The following is a 22,243-nucleotide window of genomic DNA, read 5'->3' as shown; positions in this document are numbered from 1 at the left end:
CAGTATAGCAATAGACTGTCTGTGAATTCATTTGCAGTAGTTTAAAATAATAGAACGTAAGACAACTTTTGCTTATGCAAAAGATGAGCACTGCCAGGTCCAAAACAGGACAAGAGCGATTTTGTAGAGCTCGTATTGCCACAGAATCTAATATACTGATCACTGACCACTAAACAAGATTTTCTCATCACATCCCCATTGATCTCATCCAAGGAGGCCTACAAATGGAATGACCATTGAATGCTACACTTTCACAGCTGCACAGACCTGGCACAGAAACACTTGTGTTGAATGGCAGAGTCAATCTGTGACATGGGTGGAATTTTATAACTATGGAAACAGTGCTCCCTCCTAAAGGCAAGCCTCTATTATGGGATGAATTAAAGGAGGACACATGAAATTTGATAATGACGTGGGAGTAGTCTGGGAGCATATTCATGCCAGACATGGACTATCACTGTCAACAGGCATCAGGGATGTGAATGTGCTCATGAAGAGCTAGGCGTCATGTTCGTACTCATGGAGATCGTTAAAGAGGAAGCGCAATATGGGTCGATCTCTTTCTTTTATTTGTCTCTCTACACACATACTAGCTTAGGGCTCATCCACCCTGATTTTTCTCTGTGCTTTCTTGGCACACACCCACTCTTTTCTGGTCTGTGCCTGAGCGCTTGCTCTCTCCAACTGCAAAAACCTGCTCTTTAATGCTTTTGGAAATCCACAGTAAGGTTGATGGTGAATCCTTTCACACTAAGGAAATAAAACCAGTTTAGGTCAAAGCTTTTTGTTTAACTAAATCAGCAAGAAAATGGACCAGTTTCTGATGCGACATCAATTTCATACCAGAGCAGTTCTAAAGAGGTCACTGTGATTCGATTGCTAATTGTGTGTCACCTAGGATTAAAAGTGCCGTTGAATGGAAATCCAGATATAAAGAGGATTATCTTAGATATTTATGGCTATTAAAGTATTAACGAACTGATGCTCTGTCCAGATGGAAACAATTGATTACTCTTCATTTTACCCCCTCTAAAATGCTGGTGCTTCTTGAATAATTTCTACTGAGTTTCCCTATCATTTTCCCACAGACTCCCCACTCTCTTCTGATTTGAAAACACATCTGAGTGAGCAAAAGCCTAAGAGTTTTGAGACACAAGATTTGGAAAAAAATCAGAGGATCTTACTAATTATTCCTCAGACTCCATTTAATGCCACTGGAAGTTGTTCACTGTGATGGACAAGGGGGAGAGTGAATTTAAATTCTCTGTAATTTGTAGATGCTCTATAGATCCTATAGTATCTACCGTAGTCATATTATGTTGTATGACACTAGCACAAGCCAAACAACATCGTAATTCAAAAGCCCAATGGTTATTTAAAGAACAGTGACTTCAAGGATCTATTTTTCAGGAAATCATTTAGAAAAGTTGGCTAGTATTCAGTAGTAGTCATGTCACTCATTACCAGATGTTTAGGACAAAAAAGGAGTCTCTGTAACCATCATACCCTGCTTGTGAGCTTCTCTAAGGCACCTGGCTGGCTATTATTGGCTACTATGAAAAGCGAGCTATTATGTACTAGATTTAATGATGGATTCAAGACAAATGCACACTCACTACCCAAATGCTTCCAATGAGCTGTGTATAGAAGTTGGCCCATTCACCAGACTATATAGAATGCATGATCAGAAAACAAGTTTATTACATTTACATACCATCTAAGAAGTCCACCTTCTGAAGCCCTTCGTGTGAGACTTAACTTATGCATCTCAGCCATTTCCCTTAGAGTTTCTGCTGAGTAAAGGCCAATGGGGTTGTTATATTGCCTTGCCGGGCTTAGCTGGTGTTTAGGGCTATTGCCATCTGTGATCGCTGAGCTTGTTTTGGAACCTAGGTCACTTTTTGCTGGTGAAAGGTCAGATGCCACAGACTGAGAGGACACTGAAGATCTAATGTTGACAGTCTTTAAGAAGGAGGAACTATGTGACAGGCTCATCTCTTGTTTGCTGAGGTAGCCTGAATATGCTCCATTGCTTGCTAAAATGCTACTCATGGACCCAGCCGATGTGTTACTTAGAGGATTGATGCTTGCTCGGTTGCCATTGACTTCCAGAACAGTATCCTGTAGAAGCAAACATGCAGGCGAAAGAAAGAAAGAAAGAAAGAAAGAAAGAAAGAAAGAAAGAAAGAAAGAAAGAAAAGCAATCATAGAACACATGCAAAAAGAAAAAGTCTACAGCTCTGCAATTCTACACATATCTGCAAGGTTGCCAACCTCTGACTTTTAAAAATAATATTCTCCTTCTGGAAACCAACATGTCAGGGACAGACTCTTAACATATCAGAAGTGAAGCCAGGTGGTTTTAGGACAGATTCTGGTGAAATTTGGAGATTTCTGGTTTTTCAGATGCCAATAGCAATTGCTTGACAGAAACACATAGTATTATGCATCAAGTAAGAGCTGTCTGGTTGGCAACCCTACATATCAGACATTTGCAACAGAATAGATGTATGCAACCTTCATAGCCTTGCATTAGTCAAGCGAAAATATTAACCACATCTCTTCCCAAAGCAGCATGTTTCTCAATTCAAGATGCATGTCAATAAAGCTTCTCATCTGAACAACTGCTGATATTAGTTACCATACATGGTTCAACTGCCCATTTGTTCTTACAGAAAGGATATGGGGTTCTTACATAAATTTGGCTTTTAGGATGGCATCTAACTACACCTACAACATATGCACATACCTATATCAATCTTGTTATGTAGATATGGGAGGGCTAATATTTCGACAATCACGCCACATATGATTAGTCTCAAAATTAAGGGCCACTGCCAGCAGAGGCAGAAATTCATGCTAATAAAGGTCGTGCAATGTGGTTAGCAAAATAGGCTGTAAAGAAGATTCTATTAATAGACAATCTCTCTGTACACTTTGCATTTGGAAAAGTGGAACATAGCCATGTACAGCCAAGGAATCTCTGCTTTATGTTGCCCCCTGCCCCCGGACTAAACAGGAAGAAATTAGGCTGCTGTCAGATATCCTTTCCATTATTGATTCTCTGCTAATTTGGTCAAAATGCAGAATAAAGAGAAAAGACTGAGATGTTTGAAAAAGCCAACACAAAGCCAAAATTCTTCTGGCAGGACCAAGACTTGAATTCAAAGGAGAAAGTGTTTTGATAGACAGGGATCAAACAAGTGGCTCCTAGAATCCAAAGCAACTATTCTGCAGCACATCACTCCAATTTCACCACTGATTACCTTTGATCTGGGAACATTTGATGACAACACACAATACTGTAGCACAATGGCTTTTTCAACAGTACGCAAGTGCTCACTGTTTTCACAAAGCACAGGTGTATAGAAATTGCTTCCCCTTCCTTTCTGTTTTTGCGGCCTCTGCCAATTTTCTGAGAGCTCTTCCCTGTCGCTTCCATCATTCCTCTCCCCCACAAGCGATTTGGGAATGATGCTATGTAAGATGTTCCAAACGGACTTCATGGGGGTGTGTGAAATGGTGATTGCCAGCAATTGTTTTGTTTTGGGGTTTTTTTGCTACTGGTGCCCTTTGCTACTGGTGCCCTTTGCTACTTTGTCCCCTTTGGTCCATATTTAAAGGCTTTTCTGCCTACGATGCTTTTTACCCAGGAACACAGAAATGGCTACAGCATCTCTGAATACTAGAACCATAATCTGTTGGTTTGTATGTGTTGCACTAAATCACAAGGAGTGTGTGTTATAAACTAAAAATTTTTTTTGCGTCCAGTCAAGGGTACAAATTCTTTGCTAGCTATTTCATTTCAGTTAATACAAACGAGAGATGCATGACTAGGCAAGAAGGAAAATTCTGATCCTAAACCTTCGCTGCCGTGTGGGATATCTTCAGGAGGAGGAGAAAAGGCTAAGGAATAAACCCTACACAAATCTGGAGTGGAGTTCCTAAGACAGTTGGATGGCATCTTGTACGCCTCCTTGCAGCAGTCCAGCTGGCGCCAAAGGTATTGCTCTGCTTTCCTTTGGACCACCTCAGCAAGGAGGAGAGGTGGGGTTCTGTCATCTGGCTAGCCCAGGACCTCCATATACACTGCCCAGGCTTGCAGCCCACGGAGGTCACTTTGGTACTGCTAACACAGCAGTTTGACTTCACCCCTGGAGGTGCATCCAATGTCTCTTGAGACAGACAGATGTCGCCAACAACAAGTTTATACCTGGTGAATACTGTCTACTCTGTCTGGCAGCAGGTCTTTATAGCCTGCCACCTGCTCCACCTGTCACCTGCTCTTTTTAAATGGCGATGCCAAGAATTGAACCCGAGGCTTCGGCATGTGAAACATGGGCTCTCCCACTGAGCTTTGTTCCCTCTGTGTAGCTTTCTCTTCTCCGTCTCTCTGGCTGTCCCAGTGCGGCCTTAGGGGTTACAAAAACGAGCATTATTTTTTCCATGGCAAACCTATTGTAACTTTTCTTGTGGCCAGAAGAGGAGGCTGTTATCCTGAGCATCATCCCTGGAGACATATTACTGTCATCTTGCTAGAATACCTTATTTCATGGCAGAGATGGAGTTGGTCTTTCATTCTGTGGCTTCTAGAAACATTGTGATGAATGGGGAATTCAGGAAGCAGGAGTCTAATTTTTCCCAGTGGTGCCATGTAGGACATAACTGGCAAAACACACACACACACACTCATTGCATCCCCTGACTGCACTCTTTTTACTTTTTTTAACAGAGTGAAAGTGCACTCCCCCCCCACTTAAATATATAATCTTGGGGAGGGAGACGGAAAAAGAAATCTATGATGAAATGGCTTATACCTAGCAATGTTTTATGCACAGATACCTGAGCCAGCTACATTTCATACATTTAGCTCCTTACTCTAATGATCTATTCCCATGAGCAGTGTAACATTGGAGGAGTGAATTGGCAAAAGCCCATAGATCAGCTTCCTTAAGCTGTGTGGTACATTGTGACTGGGAACCCCTGTCCAGGAGAATGAATCTGCGATCCTTGCACTGATGTTATGCTGCTCTTGTAGGCAGGCCACTTGCACAAGCCCTTAAATGTCCAGACTCAGCCATATCAGGTGCAGTATGAACTGGCTCTCAGCCTGAATCAGAAATGCAACCCTCCACACGTGTCCTCCTTAGGGACATGATTTGGAAGTTTAGGGACAGTCACTTATGCTTCCTCTCTTGGCACTTGCTTCGAAATCTGAAGCAGCATGGTAGCAATATCAACCCTAACATCCAGAGGCTCTTGGTTGCAACTCAGCAAAGCTCTTATCCACACCTGTTCCACGAAGCCCTTTATTTAGAGATGCAAGGAGTCACACGTGAGGTACTTGATCAGTAAGAGTTTGCTGAGCAGGCTTTCTGAAGGGATTTGTGTTACTCCTGTGACAGGCTTGTTGCCCTCCCATGGTTCCCATAGAGATGCAGAACTGATGGTAATGGTATGAACAGCATCATGTGGGATGTGAAACACAAGAGCAGTCAAGTAAAACATTCCTAGAGTGAACATGTTTACACATAGGGAGGAATGTTTGTCCAGCCAGCAGGTAAACTTCCTGTTTCCTTCTGGACTGGGACATCCTCTGCATGTGACTAGAGGTGGGTGTGGCCTCACCTGTGCACAGGGCAGGGCAGCCATCTCTCTCTCTCTCTCTCTGACTACTTTTGTAGAACAAGCAACATCTGCTTAGCCAAAGATTCTCAGCCAAGAGAGGACAAAGGGGCTGTCTCCTTATGAGATAGTTTCCAGGTGTAAGTTACTTTTCTAAGCTAAGTCTGCCTTCTGGGATCCGATTTTGAACAGAATGTGAGTAAACTCTTTTTTATACTTTTATAGAAGACTGTGTCGTGTCTTATCTTTTATGGGGGAATAAGGGGAAAATACCGGAACAGTTATTATAAGGCTTTAGCGAGCCTGAGCAAATGCATCCGCTGTGAGTTTAAAAAAGGGAATGTTACTCTGCTAAAATTGTGAACTTGTTTACACAAGTTGGAAAGGCTATAAGTAAACAATAAATTCTCTCTTGCATCCCTGAACATTCCCACACATCACACTTAGGGCTCATACAGACTTGTGCTGGATTCATAGAATTGTAGAGCTGGAAGGGACCCCAAGGGCCATCCAGTCCAACCCCCTGCAATGCAGGAATCATAGAATTATTGAATTGTAGCATTAGAAAGAGCCTTGAGGATCATCTGGTCCTATTCCCTGCAATGCAGGAATATGCAGCTGCCCCTTATGGGGACTGAACCTGCAACCTTGGCATTATCAGCACCACACTCTAATCAACTGAGCTATCCAGAAGACCGGCTTCCCGCTTGTCCTGTGCTTTCTAGGCATGAGTCTGAATGGTTTTGTGCTTGCGCCACCACTTCCCCCAGGGAAACCAGTTCTTTAGTGATAAATCGGAGCAAATGTCGATCCGGAGAAATCCTGATTGACATTTGCTCCAGTTCATCGGTATAGATCGGATTTCCATGGGGAAAAGGGTGTGGCAAGGGCAAGCCTGGATAAGCCCTAAGTTAGTGGGGCTGAGCTGCTGCTGAAGTTCAGGTGTCCCTGAATTCACCTGTGCTGTAATCCAGGTAGCATTGTAGCATCCTCCCAATTTGTGAGGTCCCTCAAGGCCTTGCTACCTGCACCTCTGCTACTTCCCTCTCATCTGGAATGTTATGAGGCCTTCCTAGGGCAGAGTCAAAGCCTCCTGCACCCCCTCACCCCGCTCACTGGATGTAGCCCTGCATCCTACAAGCACCACCTGAGCCACATGAGTAAAGGACTTAGATATTATAGCTTGTAGCATGGGAACCAGTCACAAGCAAGCAGAGCCAGCTCTGCAAAGGTTAACCTAAAGCAGCTCTCCACAGGATGGGCCCAGCAAGCAATCGGCACTGGTCCAATCTTAAATAATACGTACTGGTTCCCCCACAGCGAAGCATGGGGGAAACCTGCCATTTTTGGCCAGAGAACTGCAAACTGACCTACTTTTCCTGCTATGGACTACAAATGAACATTCTAAAAGGTGTCCAGGAGAGAGAAACATTTAAGACTTCACACAGACCTTTGACCTTACTTGATCCTGGGATGCCAATGATAACGTCAAAAATTTGTATTTCTAGAGCGAGGGCTCAAACACTCTTTGCAAATCAAACAGCAGTGCCGCAGCATTCTGTTGCAACTGGTAACCGGAATAATGACCTCAAATGTAACATTTATTTATCTGAAACTTTTTTTTTTAATCCCATCTTTCACTGGCAAGGTCCCTGAGGCAGCGTGATAAAGGCTGCTATCTAGAATACAATCAGATGTCAAATCTTCAGAGGTCACTGGTCCTACGGGCAATTGGTCAACCAATGTACCTAACCTGGAGCTGATAGATCTATTCTGGTAATAGCTGCCACTTTAGGCCAAGGTGTCCATAGTCTTCTTTCTCAATGTTAGGACTGCAAGCTTGCTTAGTTTCTTCAGGAGGGTAATCAAGTAAGGTTGCAAACCTGCACCCAGGTAGGCTATTTGAACCCTAACTGCATAGAGAGAGTCCTATGTGCTGTGCATACAGTTGAACTTGAACAGGTTCTATGAAGAGAGTCATGAATTGGTATAGGTTGTGGGGATGGAAGATGGGGAGTAAACACACACACATAACTCAGTGTGGAAAAGAAGCTATCTCACTGGCTTTGACTGATTCTGAGGTATCTCACTATGTGTTTGCTCATTCTTTACAGTTCATATTGTGAAATAGCTCCCCTCCCGCAACTGGTCTGTTTGATCTGCCTCCATGGTCTTCACTGTCACTTGAGCTCTAATCTCCACCATGCTTATGAAGTGCATACACAACATCACAGTTTTCATTCCAAATTGCTTATTATGGAATAACTGCTACCACCTCATTCTCTATCACAGATGGGGTGCGAGCGAATCAGTGTGTGGCAGGGGAAATGACCTTGTATCAGGTTGCTGCCAAAGAGAAGCAGAAAGGTACACATCTGAAATATCTGGTGTGATGAGCCGCAGGAGTTTTCCAGAGCACCTACCTTTTGATGAGGGATCACAGGCATTGGAGAGTCAATTCTTGGGGTGGCTGTAGGAACTGGAGCAGGACGTTTTGATCTGGAATTAATGCAAAAGAAAAGGTAATCGAGTAGCTGTAAATTCTCCCCATAACTTAAAGATAGCACTGAAAAATACTTCAGAGAATATAATGGTGGTCTTCCCCCCTCCATCCCTGTCCCCCAGATCAGCCTCCCTCCTTCTGGTTTGGTAACAGTAGCATCCACTTCTTCTTTTGGGTCTCTCTCTATATAAAAGCTTGTTGCTGACTTTCCATTACACAGAAAGAAACATAACCAGGGTGGGGCTACACAGACATTGGGCCACAGGTAAAGAAGCATCCTTGGTCCTCTGTGGCAGGAGTCACTGGGAACAAGCTCAGCCCTCAATTAAGACTCACCCAGATTTCTTTTGTGCTGTTTTTCTAGGCACAGTGCCAGGTTTTAAAATTCTGTATCTGAGCAGGGGTTTTTTTGGGTCCAGGTGCTTTCTCCAAGAAAACCGACATTTTACCACTGAATCGGAGCAAACCGCAGCCAGGTTTTTCACAGATTGCCATTTGCTCCAATTTAGCAGTAAAGCACAGGTTTTTCTGAGGAAAGCACCAGGACAGAAAACACAACATATTGGGACACAGAGCTTTAAAGTGTGGACTTGTACCTGGAAAGTGCAGTACAAAAGTATGTCTGGATGAGCCCTCAGTGATATCCAGTGCTATTTTTCTAGAAAAAGACATGCCAGAACTCACCATGAACATCTCCCTTGTTCTCTTAGAATGGCACTGGCACCCACCTGAGAGGTGCTGGAACTAAGTTTCGGTAAGTTCCAGCTGAAAAAAAAAGCCCTGGTGATATCCCCACTGAAGCATTTGGTTGTCAAAATCTGCCCTCCATTCCTGGCACTGGGTGGCTTTTGTCTTCCTAGTCCTAAAGTAGGTTACAAGGCCTCTTCATGCACAGAACCCTGAAATATGCTATGACATACCACGAACACACCTCCTCTGTCATAACAACAGGTATTTGTTGCTCTCACACATAGCACACTACCTTGAATTGGGGACATGGTCCTTAATTTTTTTTATACTCCTGGCTAGGGGTGGGCAGTATATCAACATACACTATGTAGAAGAATGAAAGGTTACTACCCCCTTTCTCTCCCCCCTCCCCTGCTCTCTCTCCCCACCTCTTTCCCCCCCCCAACCTTATACAGCATACAACACAAAAATCTCACATCGAATATAACCGACCCAGAGAAATAACTTTATGATCTGAAAACAGAGACGAAGTTTGTACTATTGTAGCCCAAGAAATCCTTAATAAAAACAATACTAAATAAATAAATCACCTGAAACAGACCTGAAGTTCAGATTGCGATAACCGTTTCTCCGGAGGGAGCTTTAAAACAGAGCATTCATGTCCAGCAAGGGGCCATCACTGGGAAGGGCATGCTGGACAAATTGCTGGGAACAGCTGTGAGGGGCTATCCCTACTGTTGCCCGCTCACTCCCTCACTGGGAAGGACCTGCCAGAGAGCGTGGTTGCGATGGCTCCTCCTGCCCACCCCCTCCCTCCCTCCACATCCCAGGACCTTGACATCATGATGTATTGCCATATTGCGATGGTTAGCTTGTGATATATCATGATGTTGAGAACCAGATATTGCCCTACTCCTGGCCGTGAATTGTTGGAGGAATTTCTACAGAAGCACAACCGTTCCTGTCCTTGGCCCCCCAAGGGACTTCCATGTATATGGGCTTGCACCCAAGCTGCTTGAGTGAAGCAGCACAGCTAGAGGTGTTACAGCAACCTGTGCTCTTCAAAGGCCTTCAAAGCCATGGACCACTATGATGACATGTCCCACGCCTGACTGATATGCTGCCATTGTCGCTGCCATTGTTATTCTTGTGGAAGCTCTCTTCTAACATTAGCTTTTAAAGGCATTTCAAGGCACCACGCTAGACACAAAGGCTTTACGGATAATTCTTGTCTTGAGCATCTTCCGCGGTGGCATTTACAACTGAGCATGAAAGCTCACTGCATTAGGCATACAAAGAACTGAAGGGGAGGGCAGCAGAGGTGAAATCCCTCGAGGAAGAATGAAAACATGATTTATGCAGGGGCCATGGTCTCTCAAGGGCTTGTCCCTTCGTTCAGGGACACAGGTTTCCTGGAGCTCATTCTTTCACTGTCAGGGTCAAATCTGAACAAATAAATTCAAGGTTCTTTCTCCCTAAAGTAAAGGAACTGCTATTGAAAGAGGAAAAATATGTAAGGCTGTGAACTGTTTATTGCACAAGCACTAGGGAAAGTTTTCATTAAAGAAGTGCAAGGTTTCAAGCCATGACTCATTCCCTCCTTCCTCAACCCTCTTTTTGGTCTTCTTAATGGGCATTCTAATGTAATTTCAGAAGTTTCTTGTACATGCATTTTTTATGCTTCCCGTTTAATAGTGGAAGGAGAAATTTGCAGCTCTCTCTGTGTAATTTCCAAAGCTGTGATGCATCCAGCCCTCGTGTGATCTCCCCAGGTCACTCCAAACCTTGCCTGCTCAACACCCTCCTGGAATATTTTCACCTTGCTGGAATGGGTCATTTAATTATAATGATACCTCTTGCCTACCTGGGCTGAAGATGTATATGTGTACAAAATGTACTGATTCTGTGTGGTTTAAATGTGGCTTATTATACAAAGGTGAGAGCCATATTCATTGCTCCACCCTCTTTCCCCTATGGCGTTCCCCACCAGTGGAATGTGGCCTGGAAAGGCTGTCCAGGAGAGTATTTGACCCTTGATCTGAAAAAATGTTTCTAATCCCTGCACTACAACGAAGTCACTTTCTTCAATCTAGTTAACATACGGGCTGAATATTGCACTTGGTTAGTGACATGTGTGGGTCCTGGGCGACGGGGAAAATAAAGGTGGGGTGTGCATTGCTTTAAACTCTTGAAGAAAGGTACAAGAGCATCAAGGCATACTTCCAGCTTCCCTTTGGTGTGTCACGACAAACGATTTCACAGACAAAACTGAAAAGGTCGCGTCTGTCATCTTGCATTTGTAGCTCCTTGGTGATCCTGGAGCAGGAATGCCATTTTATTCTTCAAGTTACTGATTTGCATCATGTCATATTGCAACACGACACATAGCCTCCCTACGTTCTCTGGAGCGATACTATTCAAACTATTGGTTTTGCTTATATTTATTCTTGCATGAGAATCTAAGAATACAGCTGCCAAGTCCTCAGTGGCAACCACAGATTCAGTTATGGTGGGCAGCTGGAAATCCCTGAATCTTTTTCTACATCTAGAATAATGCTGTTTTAAAAAAGTTGCTAGCAACCCACAGAGACAAAGAGTGAAAGAAACAAACCTCACTGGGTGTTAGAAAAAACAACTGCCTGCCAAACCACATTTGTGGGCCTCCTCACTGCTCAAATCAAAACGAATACCAGCAATCTGGCACAACACACGTTTAACATCTACTAATATCACCCTGTTTCTCTGTCGTTTCACCTACATTTCTCATGGTTTCTGATCTGTTGGTAGCTGGTTTCAACCAGGCACATTAGCAAGACAGGTTCTTGATTTTAGCACTATAGACAGCTCCTAGCAAGCAACTTGCTCCAGGGAAAATTGAAAGTGAACTGAGGCCTTAGGAGCCTCTGCCTCCAATGTACACTTTCACTTGATTGAAGAATGGAGATTGTTAACAGGTCAACACTCATCTCTTCTCCCCAACGCCTAGTTTCCCAAGCACAGGGGTTTCTTTTAATGTACAGAGGAATGTTCCACAATGCAACCCCAAGCCCCACCTGAGGTCTGAATAGGTACATCCTAGATGCAGGCCTACAACCTCAACGAGAACTAGGCCTTGGCCTGCATAACAAAGTACCAACTACATGGTGCTCACAAGCTCTGATCCATGCTTCACTCCTTCCTTGATCACTAACCCACAAGCACTCCCCTGGTTCCTCATTCTGAGAGTCCAACTATCTACTCCTCTTGCTCCTCTTTCCTCCTCTACTTGGCCTGCCTCTCTGGAATTTACCTCAGCTTTCCAGCCAATGATTTCCTCTTACCATTCGGTCAGATCGCTTAGTGCAAGGGTGGGGTGGTGCCTGCAGCCCTTCAGAGGCCATTGGACTCCATTATCATTAGCCCCAGCCCAGCATGGGCAAGCGTCAAGGATGATAGGAATTGTAGTTCGGCAAGATCTGGCAGGCCACAGGTTCTTACTTCTTTAGAGGCCATGACTCTACTGATAGCAGGTGGGGTGGGGGTAGTGAGTGGAGATTTCCAGAATCACACTCAGTCCAGTTATTCAGGGAAGGGAACAATAACCTAAAATCGTACAGCCTCATTTACAGTGACTAAGCCAGCCTTTTCTCAGCTTTTAGGTCTGGAACTGCATTAAAAGCAATGGTCAGGTTACTTACAGCAGTCTCAAACACACCTGTAGTTTCAAAGCAGCCCACTTTCGAAAAATCCTGTTCTTTTCATTTCAAATTCAGATCCCAAATTATATTTTTCAGGTTATTAATGCAGTTCTAATATACAGAAAACAGAAAGGAAAATAATCACATGCTCAGATAGCCACGTGAGAGCTGCACTTCATCTGATTCAAAGGGTTTTTGAATTTTCTCTCCATAAAGAGCCACTCAACAGAATGAGAGTTTCATCTTTTCCCCTTCCTATTCATTTTCTCTGTGCATTGAAAGACTGAATAACCAACATTTGTGCTTCTGGATGAATGAAGCAAATGTTGACAGTTCCAGAGAATTACTTAACTATTTTATAGTGCTGTCATACAACCACACTTTGGTTTCTTTAAGTATTAATGCGAAACCAAAGCCACAATTGCAGTGGCATCTTCGAACAGCTGGAAGCTATCTATCCTGCTAGCCAAATAGCATTCAATGCCCTGTAATGCAATCTGGTTGCCAGATCAATTACACCTGAAAACAAAACAAAACAAAAGCATCAGCCACTGAATCAAATATCAGTAGATACAAAAGAGAACAGATCAAGTATACTCACCCAAAGCACACTCGTTGCCTATCTACTTAAATCTCACCTCTGAAGAGGATGAAAACAGTCAGTAAGACCACTTGTATCAAGAAGGTTGTAACATAAGACAAGGGAATCAATTCAGTATTTTTAAAAGTGGTTGCCGAACAAGATCTCCCAAACAAATATACCAGAAAAATAAGCAACCTCATTGAAAAATACCACGTAGGCACAAAGAGGTGCAATGGCAGTACAAACCACAGCATTTATAGCTGCATCACTGTTAGTCCTTATATTTCACTTTAAATGTCTCAATCCTGGCCCCTCCTGGCCCAATATAGGTCATTTTAGCCTATGCCTTCATAATTTGCTGCTTATTTTGTCAATTCTCTCAGCTAATCAGCACTAACCATAAGCAGAATGTAGTCTTGTGGCAGATCTAACCTGTAATAACTCTTTATCATGGCTTTATTCAGTCCGTGTCAAACCATCAAGTGAGACAGAAGCACCATTAATGCTTGCTGTGACCTTTACAAGGCGAGCACAAAGTAATGTTGCAGAAGGAGATTATCTTCAACAACCCACCCAGGAGATATATACCCCAGACAAATGTGAAGGTTTGTTTTCACATTACCTTCTCCATTGGTATTTTGGGAGTGGGGTTCTGGGTGAGCAATGTACATTCCGCAAGAATCTCTAACCGCGAGGTAGGTTCTTCTGAGTAATAAATACTTCTGTGCCCTTTAAAGACATGGCATTGATTGATGGTCTACTGGGTCTCCGGTGAAGCTAAGAGGGTTTATGTGATGCATTTAAAACTGAGCTGTCCTCCACATGCAACGCAACAACTGACAGTCTCAACTTAGGCATGTCTACTCAGAAGTAAATTTTATTGACTCCAAAGGGGGTTGCTCAAAGACAAGCACATACAGGGTTGCCATAGGAATTACAATGCACTCTTAATCTAAGGCAAATAAATACACATCCCTCTCAGCATTTTTACTATATATATCTCCATGGGAAAAACAGCTAGTTAAAAATGGTAAAATAAAAATAAAAATACGGACATCGCCTAGCCAATGTTAAGCACCTTTAAAACCCATTGATTTCAAGAGGAGATATTGAAGTGCATATTTTAACTTTTCATTTGAAATCAATGAGTCTTAATAGAGCATAACTTTGTCTCTGTTATTCCCACAGGATAGCCTATAATATTACCAACAGACTGCCCCACAATTACAGATTCAGTTTTATGCCAGCGGTTGACTGGCTGATTAGTATTTGACTACGGGTCTGTCTACAGTTCCCTTGCTTCACATTCTGCTATGGCTTTGGCTCACATAATTTAAATTCAAGTCATTTTCTTTGGTTATCTGCTCATCCAGGAAATTGGTGCACATTTTCTTTTGCATGAAGTCTTCGGGTTATGCTAATAAAACGAGGTCAGCTCTCTGAATATTTGGTTTCATTTAGAGCAAAGTCCTGAAGATAGGTTGCATGCAAAAACATTAAGACACCAGGTCATCCCTGGGCACAAGTAGCTAGGACCTACTATTCTGCCCCTGTTCTGGCAATATTTTTTTAAGGCTCTCAGGTGACATGTGCAATAGAAATACTTCACCCACCAAATCCTGGGTTAAAGTCTAGAAAAATAAAGTTCTGGGTTCTATTTATTTCTCGGATGCTGATAGTTCTGTAGCAACAATGGGCACCTACAGGCTGGCTTCTGTGATCTCACCAACACACACACACACCAATTCACAGTGAATTTTTTTCTTAAATCCCCCCCCCTTTTCATAAGGCTATGGATGAACACATATATTATAAAGCACACCCTACCTTTCTGAGCTGTGAGAAGATCCAAGGCTACCTCTGCCTGGGTCTGGCTTCCTTTTAGAGGACAGATCCCTGGAGACTTAGATGTTTTTGTGATACTTTACATACATTCACACACAAATAGAGTACAGGTGGAGACAAAGAGCACAAGCACTCCTGGTGGGCAGAAGGGCTCACTCTCTGTTCCAAACTGCTTCTATTGCTACCACTCTTTCACACATGCAAATCTGTCCCTCTTGAGCTTCACAGGGAGTCACCTTCCCCAAACTGATGGCAATCTCCATTCAGAACATCCCAGAAAAAAAACAGCTAATCTTTGCTATCCATTAGGAGACATTTCCCTGGCCACTGTGAGACATTAGTTATTAAACTGCTTAACGCTAGGCTCAGGCCTGCACTTTTAGCACCATGGATAAACATACAGTGGTACCTCGGGTTACATACGCTTCAGCTTACAGACTCCACTAACCCAGAAATAATACCTTGGGTTAAGAACTTTGCTTCAGGATGAGAACAGAAATCGTGTGGCGGCAGCGCGGCGGCAGCGGAAGGCCCCGTTAGCTAAAATGGTGCTTCAGGTTAAGAATGGACCTTCGGAATGAATTAAGTATGTAAGCAGAGGTACCACTGTATTTTACTTTGAAAATATATCTAATGAATCAGACACACAGCAGAAAAGGCAAAGCTGGGGATTGATTCCTGTGCTGATCCAGCACTCAACTTCTTGGTGCCTACATTTCTGCCAACAATTGCAAAGCCAAGTTCACGCTGCAGATGAAGAGCCTGTTGTTGAGATCATTTAAAAAATGCTACATCTGTCTTCACCCTAACTGCATTTGCACACATCAACAGGGACACAGACCGGGGGTGGGCACAAGCACAGGCATTTACTGTATGCACTAGACAACTGCGGTGCCCAAATCACAGCAACCTTGAGCAGGGAAACAATTTGAATCATGCTACCAATGCTTTCTATTACGTCTGCTTCAGATGCTGTCACCACAGATGTTAAATGCCTGATTTATGACTGAATCTGCTGCAAAAGAACATTTGTCTCCCAGCAAACTGCCAAGGCTTTTACAACTGGAATCAATGGCAGTTTAGGAGGAGTGTCTGCACTGGAAATGAGTTATGTTAGAGGCAGTTGCTTAGACTGGGAAGATAATACTATATTTGATTTTTTTTTAAAGTCTCATAGTTGTTATTTTTCTTACCCTTAATCTACCAGGTTGCAAGAGCATAAGAATTCTACACAAGTTTTTATGAGGTCAGTAAATATTGTATGAAGATCCCCACCACCATCTGCAAATATCTATCACTATCTGCATGTGGTGTAGAAGCTTCAGCTGCAGGTCAGAAAACTCTGGAGCCACTGATGTATATTATAGTTGCTGTAAAGGGAAGCACACGAGACTTGCACTTGAATAATGAAAAATGAAATCATCTGTGGTCAAAGCGAGTTCATCCGTTATCACAATAATGAACACTACAGAGATCATGGATCATTTAAATTTGTATATATGTTGAAAGAGGCACTATTGAGAGCTAAGCAGTGCTTGCCGGACTGCATCACTTCAGACTGTCGGCAGAGGATTCCTAGTTTGAGCGGTCTCCAATCTCATACAATGGACGCTCGGGTTGCGAATGTGATCCATGCGGGAAGCACGTTTGCAACCCGCAGGGTTCGCAACCCGCGTCTGCGAACGCGCGGGTTGCGATTTGGCGCTTCTGCGCATGTGCAAAGCACGATTTAGCGCTTCTGTGCATGAGCGACTGTCAAAACCAAGAAGTAACCCATTCCGGTACTTCTGGGTTTTGGCGGTCCATAACCCAAAAAAACGCAACCTGAAGTGGCTGTAACCCTAGGTATGACTGTATTCATATATATCCTGCAGACAATGGAGGAAGGAGGGTCTTCAGCTCTAAGGCTCTAAGGCTCACTTCAAGGCAAGTTTTTGCTCTATAACCAACCCTCAGTACTTGTTTTTATCCCTCTCTTCCATTTTATTTTTTAACTTCTTTTTCCACCAATCGCTCAGAAGGGGTTCAACTCACCCTACTCAGCGCTTCATCTCAACATTCCATAAACTGCTCTTATACCATAAACTGGCTTCTCCCCCCCGCCCTTTACAAATCACCCAAGGTAAGAGATTATCCTTATTGCATACCCATCACAAGCCAGGGCAGTGCCAAGTTTTAACCTTTCCCTATAGCAATCAACCTACACCTAGGCAAAACCACTGCAGATAGTCATGCAGAATCACCCATAGGGGTAGGCAGAGAGGGAACTCAATTTGCACTGCTGTTGGGGTGCACTGGTGTCAAAGCCTCACAGCCTCTTCATTAGGTCCTCTTGACCATCATATTGAGGGCACAAGACCCCTGTGAAAACTCAATGCATATTGATGGCCACTTGTCATGCATGCTTCAGTTGAGATTCCTGCATTGTAGGGGCTTGGACCCAAAACAGCCTTAAAGAACATGCCTTGTAACACTTGACTCAAACTTATTCCCATTTTAATTTTTAAAAACAAACTTGGCCATCAGTAAGAATAAATAAATGAAACAGCTTATGGTATATAATTTCATCCAACTTGAGATAGTCAATGGGCTCAAGCTAGGGTCACTAAATGTGGATTTGAAAAATACTTGCTTCTGGGCTTGAACCAAAGAGGGGAAGAAGACAGGGCAGGGCGTAGGAGGTAGAGCTGCTACCTTAGCAGAATCGTGAAGGGCAGTGATTGAACTTGGTAGGTTGAGGTGGAACAATTTGCCACAATATCAGGATGCAACAACAAGTTCAGAACAAGTGGGAAAACAACACACCTCTAGTTTTGAAATGTTTAAGTCCAGTGATATACAGCTGGTAATTCTGCACAGAATTCGACTTTGCTAACAACATGCAAAATAAAATGGCATCTGACACATATATGGGATTTTAATCTTGATTATAAAGCAACTTGAGCTTAATTCACACAGGGAGGCAGTGGCTGCCTGAAAATGCATCCACGTAGAGCAGCATAAGCAAGTCTCATGTGGAAGCACCAGTTACAGAGCTTGAGCCCAGTGGCTACCCAGCACATGCCCCAGGTACTCCTGTGGGGTGATTGTTCTCTTTCAATCAGACCTACAGCCAGGCCTACACAGCAAAACATTTGGAATTTCCATCAGATTCCATCATCAAAAGTGGCTTGGGAAGCTGCTTTAGATGCTGCTGCCTTAAGAACAGGATGTGCAAGCTCATAATGTTTTCTGTCCCCAGCCCAACAACATCACATCCAAAATGCAGCCTTTGAATTATTTTCTACTCTGGTGTGTGTGTGTGCATGCACATGCAATACAAAATTGGCTGATAACGCCAAGGTTGCAGGTTCGATCCCCATATGGGAAAGCTGCATATTCCTAGCTTGCAGGGGGTTGGACAAGATGATCCTCAGGATCCCTTCCAACTCTGCAGTTCTACGATTCTAAAAAAGGTAGGTTTAAAGGCTGCATTTACGTTATGTGTTTGCACAGGAATAGGAATCATGAGGAACCAGGACAGCCTGCTTCTACACTACAACACAATGCCCACAGCAACACTCTTAAGGTGGTGCCTTTTAGCCATCTCCCCACAATGGTAGTAACTTATCTCCTCATACTTTTGAAGAGTAAGAGACAGGTTGTAGCTGGCTGATTTTATCTTGTTCTGGGCCTCTAGGTGGGTCATGCCATCTGTGTTGACTCCATCAATTGCTACCACCAAGTCCCCCTGGTTCATCTGGGACTGAGCTGCCTTGCTGCCTGGCGTAATCTGCAGGAGGAAAAGAATGAGAGAGATAAACAAAGGCCGTCAAGACAGAGCACAATTCATCTACATGTATGCTTGCATCTATTGACCCATGTGCTGTTACAGTCACCTATAGTTGACAATTCAAAGTCAAATCAAACTGATATCAGAGGGATGCACTGGATTTCCCCACTCTATCCAACGTCATTTCCAGAAATCTGCACACTGCAGTGAAGATCTACTTCTCAGCCCCACTCATCTAAATTCCTGCTAACAAAGGTGTTTTGGGGAATGAAACATACCTAGGTATTAAGTTAGCTGTTCTGCAGAGAGATAGCATGCAACAAACATTGCACAAACTCTTCTCACAAGATCCTTTCCTTGCTCCTTGGCACAGGGATTAAGTTCAATCCTAAAGGTCTTGCTTACACTAGCAGGTAACAGGTTTAAATACCGGTAGATGCATCACTGTTTGAAATAAGATGAGTATTAGCTCACCTCTAGTGCATTTTGAAATTTACAAACAAAAACAAGGTCATTTCCATTTATTCCCAAAGGTGACTGAAAACAGCACAAAAGGGCTATATATCTGAACCTGTTTCAACCTCTCTCTCTCTCTCTCTCTCTCTCTCTCTCTCTCTCTGACAGAAGATGTTCCTTCATGTGTAAGGGCTACTGTCTGTGAATTGGACCTTTGTTCATTCTGAATGGTAGCTACCATCCTTTCACTAGCATTTGTTCAGGATAACTTATAGGTAGATTATGCCCATTTTGGGATATTTATATAATAATACTGCCATATACTGCTCAGCTTCTCACAACCAAGGGTTATCTTAGATACACAGGAAGCATAATGTTAGTCTTTGAGCATATGCAGTTAAGTATAATTAAGCTCCCCTCTCTGACAACTAGGGTCACAAAGGAAGGTTTCCAGGTTTCCAGCCCCCATCTGCTCCTCCTCCTCTTCAGTCTGGGGCTGCCAAACCATGACAGATCTTGACAGAGCTGAGGGACTCATGACCTTGTCCCCTGATTCAATAAGCACCTCAACCACCCCCCACCATTTTGCACCTCAACAGCTTCCCCCCAAGACTATGTTTGTTTATTTCATTTATTTAAGAGACCCTTAGACCAGGGGGAGGGGAGGGAACTGTCTTCCAAAATGGGTTACAACCATTTCCAACACTTATCCCATAAGAAACAGCATTAAAGCCTTTAAACATTTAAAGTATCCATAGCTATGCAGAAAAATGCAAACCAATTGACCTTAATGCAAAAAGCACCCACCACACAGCCTCCAATTTACAGAGCCTAATTAGTCCCCAAAGGCAGGGTCACTTTAGATACGAATTAATAATGATGATGCAAGTCTTTAAGGTCCATTTGGAAATAATGAGGGCTGGGACTTGACTGATACCACATGGAACTGAATTACTAGCCAAGGAGCTAGATGTGGTTCCTAACTACCTTGAATGCACCAGGTAGGGGGCCAAGGAATGGGCCCATTTTCTGGCTAGAGAATTGGCCCTTTAAGGACTCTAGTTCTCAAAAGCAGGTAGAATCTAGGAGAGGTTGACTAGACATTAGAGGCTCCAACTCTCACTCAGAGCTCTCCATGGTGCTGCAAGCCCTGATATGTCAATAAGTCTTGCTTTGTAGGGTCCTCTACAAAACCAGACCAGGACACCACCCAAGGGTTCAGGCAGAAGACTCTTTAAGTCCAATTTCTGGGCCCTGTGAGAGTATTGCCCTCAGCTGCTGGCTCCTGTATGTGCAAGGCAGAGGCAAATGGTGATGAGAATCTGAAGTGCCTAAAGGAAGGGCTCTGCCACAGAGGAGGGGGCTACAGAGCCCTTTGCCTGTGCCTCTGTTTTGTGCAGAGGACCAACAGGCAGAGCAAACACTGCTGTGATTCAGCCCCTGTTCAGTTCAATACATGCCTCTTGGTAAAAACAAAAACTACCGTATTTTTCGCACCATAGGACGCACCTTTTCCCTCCTAAAAAGCAAGGGAAAATGTGTGTGCGTCCTATGGAGCGAATGCAGGGGGGAGGCAGGCGGGAAAAGCCCCCAAGAGCCGCACACAAGCTCCGTGCGCTCTTGTGGGCTTTTCCACAGGAGGGAGAAGGGACTGACTGGCCGCATCAGTCCCTTCTCCCACCTCCCAGGAAAGCCAGGAGAAGCCGTGCAGCCCTTTTAAAGTGCACGCGGCTTCTGCCGGTTTTGCGGGAGGTGGGGGAATTCCCCCACCTCCCAGAAAAGCCAGGAGAAGCCGCGCAGCCCCTTTAAAGAGCTCACGGCTTCTGCGGGCTTTTGCGAGAGGTGAGGGAATCCCCCCACCTCCCAGGAAAGCCAGAAGAAGCCGTGCAGCCCTTTTAAAGTGCGCGCGGCTTCTGCCGGTTTTGCGGGAGGTGGGGGAATTCCCCCACCTCCCAGAAAAGCCAGGAAAGCCCTGCGCAGCATCTCCCGGCAAGGAGAGGCTGCGTGGGGCTAAAGGGGAAGGCAAAACAGCGAGTGGGATCCATCCCGCTCGCTGCCTTGCCTTCTTCCATAGCCGCGCGCAACCCCTCCGCAAGGAGAGGCTGCACGGGGCTAAAGGGGAAGGCAAAACAGCGAGCGGGATCCATCCCGCTCGCTGCCTTGCCTTCTTCCATAGCCGCGCGCAACCCCTCCGCAAGGAGAGGCTGCGCGGGGCTAAAGGGGAAGGCAAAACAGCGAGCGGGATCCATCCCGCTCGCTGCCTTGCCTTCTTCCATAGCCGCGCGCAACCCCTCCGCAAGGAGAGGCTGCGCGGGGCTAAAGGGGAAGGCAAAACAGCGAGCGGGATCCATCCCGCTTGCTGCCTTGCCTTCTTCCATAGCTGCGTGCAACCCCTCCGCAAGGAGAGGCTGCATGGGGCTATGGCTTCTTTAGCCCTGTGCAGCGTCTCCCGGCAAGGAAAGGCTGCATGGGGCTAAAGGGGAAGCCAAAACCTGGCTTGCTCCATAGCTGCTCGCAACCCCTCCGGCAGGGAGAGGTTGTGCGCACCCTGTACGCTGCTCTTTGGGGCTGGGGGGGGGGAAGATTTTTTTCTTGATTTCCCCCCCTAAAAACTGGGTGCGCCCTATGGTCCGGTGCGCCCTATGGTGCGAAAAATACGGTATATCTACAATAAGTTTATATTAACGAATGCAAAGTCTGCGATGAAAACAAAAAGAAGCAAGGGTTTGAGCCTGGCTAAAATGAGCTCTTTAAAAGAAAACAAAGACATCTTTAGCCGTCACCTCTATAAGACTATACATTTCCCCCATCTTGAAACATAGATGCCCATCTTGTCATAAAAATGTTAACTACTCTGTTCTGCTGACATATATGCATTCAGGAAAGCTGACTCCTAGTGCTTCACACCTGCTTGTACTTATCAAGAGTGGAGATTCATTGCTGAGCCCTGACTCCCTTGCTGAAAAAAGCCAAAAGACGGCCTAAATTTGGAATTCCTGCTCAGCACATCAGCCTCGCCCCCTTCTTTCTTTAACATCACCCCATGAACTCACAATGAATCAAACACTCCCAGAAATATATATTGTAAACTA

At 44.3% G+C, this 22,243-nt stretch overlaps 1 protein-coding gene across 19 annotated transcripts in view; it reads right to left on the bottom strand.

Annotated features, from left to right (window-relative positions):
* Positions 1-22,243, bottom strand: part of LDB3 (LIM domain binding 3) — a 152,043-nt gene that overhangs the window by 70,177 nt on the left and 59,623 nt on the right. For 13 of the 19 annotated variants that reach the window (XM_077930583.1, XM_077930582.1, XM_077930584.1 and 10 more), the window contains 3 exons: positions 18,544-18,695; positions 8,049-8,124; positions 1,715-2,121 (listed from right to left, as the gene is read on the bottom strand). In XM_077930583.1, coding sequence (XP_077786709.1) covers positions 1,715-2,121; positions 8,049-8,124; positions 18,544-18,695 — 635 coding nt within the window. The remainder of the gene's footprint in view (positions 1-1,714; positions 2,122-8,048; positions 8,125-18,543; positions 18,696-22,243) is intronic. The other 6 variants (XM_028729274.2, XM_028729277.2, XM_077930592.1 and 3 more) reach the window with 3 other exon arrangements.

This window comes from Podarcis muralis, chromosome 6 (assembly GCF_964188315.1).
Source record: "Podarcis muralis chromosome 6, rPodMur119.hap1.1, whole genome shotgun sequence".
NCBI lineage: Eukaryota > Metazoa > Chordata > Lepidosauria > Squamata > Lacertidae > Podarcis > Podarcis muralis.
The sequence above is the reverse complement of the archived record's forward strand: the minus strand, read 5'-3'. Positions and strand labels throughout refer to the sequence as shown.